The sequence below is a fragment of the Siniperca chuatsi genome, linkage group LG12 (assembly GCF_020085105.1).
Source record: "Siniperca chuatsi isolate FFG_IHB_CAS linkage group LG12, ASM2008510v1, whole genome shotgun sequence".
Classification (NCBI taxonomy): Eukaryota; Metazoa; Chordata; class Actinopteri; order Centrarchiformes; family Sinipercidae; genus Siniperca; species Siniperca chuatsi.
Window position 1 is genome coordinate 25,757,759 of NC_058053.1, and position 11,717 is coordinate 25,769,475.

At 38.1% G+C, this 11,717-nt stretch overlaps 2 protein-coding genes across 2 annotated transcripts; both read right to left on the reverse strand.

Annotated features, from left to right (window-relative positions):
• Window positions 1–5,001: 5,001 nt before the first annotated feature.
• On the reverse strand, window positions 5,002–6,594 carry crygs3 (crystallin, gamma S3). The gene is made up of 3 exons (XM_044216864.1): window positions 6,577–6,594; window positions 5,859–6,101; window positions 5,002–5,274 (listed from the first exon to the last, which is right to left on the reverse strand). The coding sequence occupies exons 1-3, from the start codon at window positions 6,592–6,594 to the stop codon at window positions 5,002–5,004; spliced, it is 534 nt and encodes a 177-aa protein (XP_044072799.1).
• Window positions 6,595–8,435: 1,841 nt separating this feature from the next.
• Window positions 8,436–9,252, reverse strand: LOC122885684 (gamma-crystallin S-1-like). The gene is made up of 3 exons (XM_044217126.1): window positions 9,244–9,252; window positions 8,812–9,054; window positions 8,436–8,708 (listed from the first exon to the last, which is right to left on the reverse strand). Exons 1-3 carry the CDS (start codon window positions 9,250–9,252, stop codon window positions 8,436–8,438), a joined length of 525 nt encoding a protein of 174 aa, XP_044073061.1.
• Window positions 9,253–11,717: the final 2,465 nt, after the last annotated feature.

Below are 11,717 nucleotides of genomic sequence, written 5' to 3' on the forward strand. Positions count from 1 at the left end.
AACTACTTTAGTTTCTAAACTACTTACTTGCAATTAAATTGTCCAAATGCAATAAAAGGGATTAACACAGATGCAAAAGAAACAGCCTCATTTTAAGCTTTGTGAGGAAGCAATTTTGACATATCTAATGAATTTAATGAAGGGGCTTATTTGCATAAGGAGTAGTAGAGTTTTCTAAGCCTAAAAATATGTTTTTGAGGATGTTTTCTAACCATTGAGTTCCAATTTGCCAATCAAGGTCTCTTATTAGCTTCAAATATGTTTGCATTGTACATTTTCTTTTTCAGAATAACAAGCGATATCTGAAAATGAGGAAACATTTGATGTGGATAGTTGTAGCCAAGATTTAGGATAGATTATATACATGATCATTTAGGCTTGGCAAAATAAAAATCCAGTTACAAAATGCATTTATTGCAATTCTGAGGGGCAACGTATGATGGCTCATTACAGAACAGTAATCTAACTAATCAAAGAAAGATTTGGTTTTGGTGTAACTGACAGCAAGTATGGGTTTACAACAGCATCATAATCAATAATGGTGTTTCCATGTTTGATATACACAGCATTATTCTGAAATATGGTACTTTTGTACTGCACCACCTCCCCCCCACAGGGACTCATTCATCCGACAAGCAGTTCTGAAGAAGCATACTGGCAGCTTAACCATGACGCAAATTCCAACTGTTGATGTTTTACGAATTTTTTGTTAAGAAATCTCCCCTTCTTGCCGTCCCTCTCTCTGTCACACACATAGTTTAACTTATATAGAAATCCAAACAGCCAGCAGCTGCTCTTCAATCAGATGACCGAGGATATTTTCAAAGTATCGTTTGTGCACATTTCATAGATCAAAAGAAATTATAAACACTGAATAAAACTGGCTCAGCTTCAGTGGATTTCAGCTACAGCCCCGGGTTAGTTTCTCTGACCACATATATACAGTATTGCTACGTTAATAACAGCATGTCATTTTAGTGCAGATCAAAGACCTTTTACATGAAGCTGTGTGCTTCAGGCCGAGGTGTCATATCGCTGCCTTTCATCAGCTGCCTGTGGTGCATCTGCAATCATCATTTATTGAACAATCCATTAAGAGTTTGCTGGGAGACATTTTCAGGAAAACCGGGTTCATCATGGTATGTATTACTCAAATAAAACCTGTTATAACACTAAGGGCTCTGCTGTTGGTGTTTCACCAGCTTCAGCTTTAACTGTCTGAGTGTTTTTTAATTTTAGAGAAACTTATCTCTCTGCTATTGGTAACTCTGCAGTAGATTTTGTATGTATTTGTAATGTAATGTATTTGACTTTGTTTCTGCCCATCTGCCTTGTCTGTATGTCCCTGTCTCTCCTCCTTCTCGCTCTCTCTTACTACATTAAGTCCATCTCTCTTCTCCCATCTATCTATTGTTGCCATACAAGGTTAACCCTTGCAGCTAGAAACGACATTCTTTTCCTGGGATTAACATAGTTCCTCTCAGCTGCTGAGACAAATCACACAAGTTATAAATAACTGAGCTGAATAAAACGTGGGGCTCAGGGGAAAACGTCCTACAGCAGAAGTGTTTTAGGACTCAACCTCCTGTAACTAATTAAAGTAGGTTTTTGTTCATGCAAATGACAAAGAATCACAAAACAACAAATAAATGAAACAGATGCTACTATAGATTAGAAGACTAAACATTAGCTAATTCCTACAGGCATGAATCGATAAATCTGGTTGTGGATTGTAAAAATGTTTTCAGGGCACAAACAAGACTACAGGAGATCAATAAAACGTTAATCCTGACCTTAATTCTAAACCCAGGTCTCGACCTGATCCTAAACTTAACAAGGGCTGGGATAGTAGGAAATCCTGACAAATCAATATGTTAATCAAAAATACTGAAAGTAGATGTTAAGAATTTTAAGAATTTTTAACTAGTTAGTTGAACTTTTTTCTGGATAACCTATATCAGAGACAATTTAAAAAAAATATATTTTTTATAAAAGCATAGTGTCTTGAGGGGATCTTAAATTTTCCACATCTTTGAGTAGTTCCTCCATTTCTGTTTTGCAGTGCATTGTGGGACATTAGTGTTCAATAATAGCACACTCAAAAATTGAGCAAAATAAGTATGCATACTGACACTTTTCCAGGGTGAACACACTACATGGACAAAAGTATGTGGACAACATTGCTGCCTCGTGTCTTGAACATCTCTAAATAAGCATTAACCTGCTGCTATAACAGCATCCACTCTGCTGTGAAGACGTTCCACATGATTGTGGCCGCAGGTATTTGCTGCCATTCAGACACAAGAGCATCATTGAGGTCCAACACTGATGTTGGGTGAGAAGGTCTGGCTCCCGGTCGGTGAGCCAGTTCATGCCAAAGGTGTTGGATGGGGTTGAGGTCAGGGCTCTGTGCAGGTCAGTCAAGTTCATCCACACCAAACTGGGAAAACAGTTTCTTTATAAACTATAACTGAGTGCTGTAGCAATAAGATTTCTGTTAGCTGAAAATAAGGGACCTGGTCCAAATAATGAAAAACAGCCTCAGACCAAAAGTACACAAAACTATGTGGACTGCAGCTCCAAACATCATCCACAAGAGAGTGCACACTGGCTCAATGTGATGTGTAACTCCTGAAATCACCTCACATTCTCTCTTCTACTACCCACTAACAGCGTCAGGGGTTGCAGTAAACAAAGAGGCTTTAGAGGTGAATAACCCCAGCTGGGAGAACGTGCTGGCCGGACTCCCTTTGTGTTGTCGGGGTCACAGTGTTGTTCCAGTGAGCTGAGCGTCAGCACTAACAGCAGCTGGCATGCTCCAGGCTCTTACTGGCAAATCCCACTGAGTCATCAGCAAGCCGCACCTCTTTGTCCACAGGTTTAGCTGAGCTCTGTGACCTCCCTCCTGCTCTCCTGTCGGCTCTGTGTCACAGGACTGTCTGCACTGACGCTCAGCCACGGCAGAGTGGGATGCATACAGAAGCATGAAGACCAGGCAGAAGAGGACCGACACATGCTTGAGAGCACGAACATACAGTGTGTGCATGCATACACCTCAAGAGAGACACCTCAGTAATCATCAGTCAAAGCAACTCATTTGATGTTGAGACCTTTTTATTTTTAATGTGGTTGCATTTGCAGACATAAAAATGACCTCTGCTCCGTCTTAACTTAATTAGTGCATGTTTGTGCAAATGAGTAAACTCTGATCATGCAGGAATCGCAGAAACACACACCACAGGCTTCCTCACTCATTGTGTTTTCTATAAGCACAGTAGTTGGGTAGGGATCAATTAAAGTCATTCTGTAAAATAGCATTTTTTTTTTTTTACGTTACATGGATTAAGATGTGTGTGGAAGTGTAAAAGTAGATATTACTTTTATTTTGTTGGTATTTTATTTCATATTATTTTATTCATATTTTTCATAAAGTTGAACCTGGTGGTCACCTTGTGTCATAGCAGAACAAGAATGATTGGTACCAATTAATAATAATCATTTCGATGGTATTATGAGATTTAACTCTCATATTGTCTTGCACAACAAAAAGTCACAATGTTTTTCATTAACATTATTACTTAAAATATTTGTAGTTGAATCAGATTTTTAGCAGGTTTGAAAAAACATTTGTGCGTTCCGTGCTGCATGCGTCAGAGAGGAGCTCAGTATCATGTGAAAGACAAACATGGGGTCAGTACATCAAACTGTAACTAAAGACGGTCTGCAGGGACAGAAATGTAGGTTTAATGTATCGATTTTATTAATGTCTTGAATGCAAGAGCAGCGTGCAGGGAACTAGGCTGTGTCATATCTATAATTATTAGTAGAACCGACCGTTAATTCACCAGCTCCAGGTGTTATAGTCATGTTAGAAAAGAGAAATTACGTTACAGTGTATATACCGTGGACTTACAGTTCAGAGCATCTGTTGTGCATCAAAGATACAAAAAGATTTCAAGTGAAGTAACTGATTCTGGGAAATGGCTCTTACAGTAGGTGCAGAAACAACAACATGTTCAGTAACTTTCTTAAAGGAATTTGTTACTGATTATATTGTGGATATTAGGGCAATCTTAGTGTTGTCTGCATTTATAGAAGCATCAAACATTCAAGTAGTACTGACCGAGGAAAAGCAGTTTTTTTCTGCCTACATTCAAATTGCTGTTTGTTCAACAGTTTCTCTTAATTAATGCTAGTATAAATCTTGTTAATGCTGCGTTTTGAGAAGCTAAGCTTGTATTTCAGCATGCAAATGTTTGTGTTGTGTCTCATATATGTGTACATAACAGTGCAGTTATTATGGCAATACCCAAACCATGGCTAATTTTGTGCTACTGGGAAAGATGGGTTGAAACAATCGACATCCACATATTCATTCTAAAAATTAGCCACTGTTAGCAGCTACAACTTCCACATTTAGCAACCAAACAAATGGGATTATACTGCTACTCACGTTATGTTACAAGAATATAATGTTAGTTTACAGAAAACTAGATTAAATTATGTCCTATCTGATTGATCATATTTTACATTTTTCCTTTGAGGAACCATTCAAACCCTTTTATCACACACAGCACTAGTTGTCAGAAATTGCTGAGTTTGATTATTTTTACCCTGTAGGCAATTGATTGTTACTCCAGAGCAAAAGCACAACAAAACACTTTTAAGAAATTGTATGATGATGACTTCTCTCTCAAAAGTAGAAAGACTGTGACTGGTCACGATATCATGGATTCAAATTTCATCAAGAAGCCAGGAAGGGTCCAGTGTTGCATAAATGGTTGAACAGTCGTCAAATTATTGCACTGGGAGAGATTAAAATTTTATGTTCGGATCAGAATTTCTTTGTAATTTATACCACCTCTGATGATCAGCAGTGAGCCAGCTTGTTTACAGGGGAAATACAAAAAAAGAACATGGAAGGATGAATATACTGAGCACAATCCTTTTTTATTAAATTTCTGAAGAACAGTTGTGTAAAACATGAACTAAAAGAGACAGTCAAAAGTTGTGGACGCGACGGAAGGACCCCACATTGGGGTTCATGGCTGCCCACTCAGTGAAGCGGCGGTATTCTCCTTTCTCCAGCAGGTACTGGTGTCCACGGTAGTTGGGAAGCTCGTAGAAGACCCAGGCACCGTCCTGCACATGGGCAGAGTGAACCTCGCGGAGGTGCCAGTGGTCAGGCAGGTTGCTCAAATCTTCAGTGCACTCCAACATCTGACCACTGAAGTCAGGACGCTCATAGACACGAATCCTGAACACACCAGAGGTCTGCAAGACAGGAGGAGTTCAGATAATCTCTGCACAAGGGGTGACCCAGCAGCTAAAATAGCAAAAGAATTCAGAAAATATACTTTGTATACTTTGTTGGTATATTGTTTTTCAGTATATGAGTGTGTGAATATGTTTTTCACATCGTTTAATAACGCTTACACGTGGCTATACAAGTAGCTATTGTTTTGCATTAGCAGAAATTGTTGGAAAAATACATGGTAGGTTCAGGATCAACATTAACACATTTTCCTAATTTTTTTTGATAAAAACTTCAGATTCAAAATTCAGCAGGCATTACATTTCCTTATAAATGTATCTGCTGTTGCAAATTAGTAGAATATATAATATATATATAAACCTAATTTCTAGGAGACAGGGTTGAAATATCGATGCTAAACACATTGAAGCTGATACCAAAATGTTTGTGTGCACCTTCATAAATTTGTCAGGTGCATGTGAATAGATGCAGAAAGACTGACAAAGTGAATGCCAGAATTATATTGTTCATCACATTGGATTATTCAAGTACATCATGCTTGCTAGCTCTTAAGGATTCTCATATGTTTTCTGAAGGAACTCACGTTTCGTACGATCCGACAGGACCTGATGCTGTCATTGTAGCCCATCCAGCGCTGGTAGTCTGGGTACTCCCCCCTGGTCAGGATGTACTGGTAGCCCAGGTAGTTGGGCCTCTCGTACAGAACCCAGGCCTCGCTCTCCACACGAACAGAGTTGCAGTGGCTGATGTGGGTGTTGAGCTCGGGACAGTCACTGGTGCACTCATAATAGCGCCCTTGGAAGTTTTTGTCTTCATAAAACACGATCTGAAAGAGGACAATGGGCGTTCAGTAGATGTTCTAAACTAATATATATTATATATTGCATAATATGGTGTCTATATACTGTATGTGCTAACTGTGAGCACATTTCTGAATTGTACAACATCCAAAATCACTCAGTGCTCAGTAAGTAACAGTGATCTAGCATGCAAACGTTGTGCTTCCAACAGCAACACAGCGAACAATAACAAAAAATGTAAACTTAAAATAATGCAGTGCACAGCTGATGACTACACAATCTGTGTAACAAATCATGTAACTGTAGGAATTTCAGGCACAACTTGAGTCTGAAGAGGTCAAGTCTCCAACACTTACTTGTAGTATAAAGAACAACTTTATTGCGACTCGGTCAAGGAGGGTAAAGTCGTTCTTTATACAACAAGTGAAGCTGGAGTTTTGACCTCTTCTAACAAATGAAAGAATGCAACTGGTCACAAGCATTATCTGCTTGTCTGCCTACCTTTCCCACACGTTCCATGTTTGGGCCTCACACCAACTTTTGATAATCCCACCTTTTACATACACAATATTGCCTACAGGCCTGGTCCGGATTTATATATACAGTATATGTGGGCACACTGAAATGCACTGCCAGGGCCATCATTGTCATTTTAATTGCCTCAGCATTTATATCTGCACAATGGCAATTGTTTTAAAAATGCCCAGCTTTATACAGTGTTTACTCACTATTGCAACGGCTGACCTTTTGATCTGTCAATGCCTGATTCCAGAAACAATTTATTGATCCAATTAAATTGTTTCCTCTGCAGCTGGTATGAGGCTGATGCGGTGAAGTTGGCTGGTGGCCACATAGTACTGTGGTGCAGGCTGTAACATCTGTGTTGCAAGGGACAGGGGTATTCAGTCTGTCATGCTCCACCCTCTGTCTACATCCACACCTCAGTTCACAGTCAGCTGACGAGCTCTGAAAGACCTGGTGGATGGAAGGCTCATTATTCTGTATTTATAACAGCTGCTGAATGTGTTTACAGCCATCGAGCAGCATGATTCGTTACTCAAAGTGTGCAAAAATTCTTGCTACATTAGTACTGTCAGATTATGACAGATGACTGGAAGTTGTCCTACTTGACTGCACAAGAGGAGCTGAAATGCTTAGTCCATTATCAATCAGTCCAATCAACAACTATTTTGAGAAATGATTATGTAATTTTCAAGCAAATATGGCAAACTTTTGATATTTCCAGCATCGCAAAGGTGAGGATTTGATGCCTTTTCTTGTATTACATCATAGTGAATATCTTTGAGTTTTGAACTGTTGACTCAGACAAAAGAAGCAATTTCAAGGCTTTACTAGCGCTAGGATGTTTTATAGGCCTATTAATGAATTAATTGAGAGAATAATTTGCAGATTTCTCAATAATTAAAATAATCATTAGTTGCAGCCCTATGCACAAGAAGTCTCACAGTTGCTCTGATTCAGGCTGTGGCTGTGTCCTTTGGCTTTTAGAAGATTTGTTACACGTCTGAATGTAATACTATACCAAAACCAGTACTGACTTTGTGTATTGATGTGTTGTAGGTGAGGTACAACTTCAATTTGTACCTGTAAGGGTAATTGTTCCCATCTCAGGAATGCATAACAGACTTGATGCTGATACTTAAAGTAAATGATGTGATCTGAGATCAGAAATCCCATTGCCACATGTTATCAAGTGTTTCATTGTTTGTGTTCAGCCAGAAATCTGTCAATTGCCCACAATTTGTGTAAAGGCATTTTTCTGTTGTTTTTTTCAAAGAAGGGTCATTTGTTGCACAAACACCAAATTATTTACATAAGCAGTCTATGGCTGTCACTGTGATAAAAACTGTGACCATACAAGAGCCTCTGATGACCAGGCAAGCCTGCTGCCCTGTAATTACTACAATATTCACATCAATGAGGGTAGACTGAAGGTAGAAACACCCCTCAGTATAATGCAATACAATTTAACAACATCATAAACTACATTCTCCAAAATGGCCATACATCTTCAACAAAAACTGAACCTCACAACCCGGATATAAGTAGGATTTATTGCATTTATTGGTTGGTGTATTAGACTGCAATATTTTAGCTTTGTTGTACCTAATGAACGGATATTGGATGTATATTTTCCTTTAAGTGTATACAATAGGTAGGATATGCTGTACCTGTATTGTAAATAATTAATTGCATTATTTTATCATTAATTTTCCTTCATATTATATTCATGATAAGGGAAGATTAGAAAAACACTTCACACAGGCACAAACAAACATTAGCATAAAAGAAATTTATTGCAGTGCATTACATTACAAGAAACCTTCACTGGTTGAATTTCACAGCTGCATGATTCTTCTGATGGAGCCCACAGTTGCTTTCAGAGCTCCCCACTCTGAGTGGTGTGGGTACTCCCCTTTCTCCAACAAGTACTGGCGACCACAGAAGTTGGGATGTTCAAAGAAAACCCATGAGCCCTCTAGGACCTTGCAGGAATGGACTTCATGTCTGAGCCATTTCTCCTGGAAAGACTTCATGTTTTCTGTCAACTCCAAAGATTGGCCGCCAAAGTTTGGCCGGTCAAACAGCATCAGCTTGTATGGCCCTTTGGCCTGAAACCAAAACAGTCAAAGATGTGTATTTAATTTGATGTATGAGGAAGACAGTGTGTTTATTTTTTCTTGTTCTGTTTTGTTATGGCACTTGGTCACTTACGTTTTTGATGATCTTGCAGGATCTGACACAGTCATTGAAGCCCATCCAGCGGCGGTAGTCATTGTACTCCCCTGGACCAATGACATACTGGTAGCCCATGTAGTTGTTACGCTCGTACAGAACCCACCAGCCACCTTCTACCTTGACCGAGTTGCATCGGTGGATGAAGCCCTGCAGGTCAGCAGAGTCCCCTTTGCAGTCGTAGGACTTTCCCTGGAAGTCCCGGTCCTCGTAAAACACAATCTGGAAAGAATATATTTAGGCAGGATTGTACCCTTGTAAATAAAAATAGGGTTTTAGCTGCATCTGTTTTTGCAGGTATTTAAATTATCACTGACAAAACATCTGACGTCTATGTTTCTTGTACCAAATTTAGAGAATTATTAGCTCCTGTAACTAAAAGAACACATTTAGAAAACTGTAAATTCTCACCTTCTCCATCTGTGGCGCTTATAATACTAGATGCCATAATAAATGCAGTACTCTTTATACATGGCAGAGACAATGCTACCAAATGCATGGTTAGCAGTGCATGTAACCATTCACATATTCATCTAGAGTCTGCCCATTGTTCTTACTCATTGAATTGCCTATCCACACACAATGGTTGATTAGCAGTGCCAAGTATCTAAACCTGAGTCACTGCTCACTCCAAACTGATCTGAACCGTTGCCATAAATGTGTTTTGTTTATGCAGTTTTATGTAAAGCTTTTATGTAAGCTATAAACTGATGGAGAGAGACAGGTGCAGCAGTTTTATTCCTAAAAGGGGTTACATCAAATTCCTTCTCATTTAAGAAAGTAACTGAGTCATCTGTCCAAAGGAAGTTATGTGGGCTTGATTATTCCAAAGCAACAGGTTTAGATTTTTGAAGGATGCAGCTGAAATTGTAACACCCTGTGTCAAACATCATCATTAATCTATCTCTGGTACAAGGTGCATTTCCAAATGAAATGAAGTCTGCTAGGGTTATTCTGTTATTCTAGAAAATAAATAAATTAGATCACAGTAACTACAGACCAGTGTCAATTTTATGTATTTTATCTAAAATCATAGAGAAGATAATGTTTGAGCAAACTGTTATATTTTCTCAAATAACCTATACTACTAATGAAACTGAAAGCTATAGGGTTTAGTGAGTCAGCAGTGAAATGGGTAGGTTCTTATGTCAAAGACAGAGTACAAATGGTGGATGTTAATGGATTGCTTTCCAGTCCCAAAATACTAGAATAGAATGCAGAGTTCCCCAGGGAAGGGTCCTAGGGCCTTTATTTCCCTGCTGTATGTAAATGATTTAAAATCAGCATGTTTATGTGATCTCTTTCTCTATGCAGATGATGCTGCCTTATTTATGTTACACAAAGATAAAATTATGATTGAAAAAACCTTTAGCTCAGAGCTTACATTGGTTGTTAGATGGCTAAGTGACAATAAGCTATCTCTCCATCTTGGCAAAACAGAGTCTATTTTATTTTGTACATAATTTAAAGAAGTCTAATGGCTTTAAAATTATTGGATAACCATTTATCTGGAGAGGACATGGCTTTGAAGGTACTTGCAAAGGTTAATTATAGGATACGTTTTTGGGTAGGATCTCAACATGTTTAGACTTTGGGGCTTTGAAAATACTGGCTGGTGCTCTAATTCAGTGACATCTTGACTATGCCTGTTGTGCTTGGTATGATGGTATTCCAAAGGCAATCAAAAATATACTTCAGTCGTCACAGAACAAGCTTGTCAAAATTGCACTAAGGCTACCAGTGGCCACTCACTTGGATTACTCTCATTTTGAGAGTTAATTGGCTTAGTGTACAAGAAAGGGTGGACAAGATTAAATTGTGTATGGTACTGAAGATTGTTCAGGGGATGTTCCCAAATATCTTACTATTTTTGCCGGGTTGGGGACACACATAGTTATGCCACTAGGAGACACTCAACTGACTTTGTACAATACAGATTTAAAACACCTGCTGGCAAGTCAACCTTTTAATACTCAGCAGCTGTTCTATGGAATAAGCTACCCAAAGTCATGAAGGAAATTGATGGAGTGGGCAGGTTCAAACCCACTGTAAAAAAAAAAAAAAGTGGTGTAGGGACAGGTTGGATTAAAATATTATTTTATATACTGCTGAGATGTGTTGTGGTAGGATCCACTCCTTTTGAGTATTTATTACCTAGTGTAATTTTTTCCCTTATTGTGTCGTATATAGTGTCTGTTATATAATATTATATAATAATGTTTTTGAATGTATGAGCTGTCAAGTTTGTCATTTACTGGTGACTATCTTTGTACCTCCTTCCATCAAGGACCACAATGGAAATAAGCATACTAGCTTTCTTGTGTTATCCTTGACAATTTCTGAAAAATTGTACATGGAGCCCATATCCTGTATTTATTTTTTTTTGTTGTCGAATAAAATTAATCAATCAATCAATGACACTGGTAACATAAACATAGCGAAAGACAAAAAATAAAGTTGCCCATTAATTACATTCAGTTTTGTTATTCAGTTCTGGTTATACTGAACAGTTAAAAAGACCACATTGCCAATTAGCCTAGATTTGTCATCCTTAAGCACCACAGAGTAAACTATGGAATATGATTCACTCTGAAATCAAAGGACATTTATAAACAAGGCAAGTAAACAATAATCTAAGTTGTAGATATAACTTAACATGTTTCTACACTACTGTATTTTCACATAAAATCACTGGGGTTTTTTTAAATTATCATATATATTATTAGTATATTTCTAAACAAATTTTTATTTTATTGTGTTAAATTTGCAACAAGGTCTTTTTACTGGTACAAATATAAGACATACCTTAAGATTATGTTCTGCATGAACAGTAACTTTAAACAAACATGTTTTTTGATCTGATATTATGATGTTGCAGTGTCTAC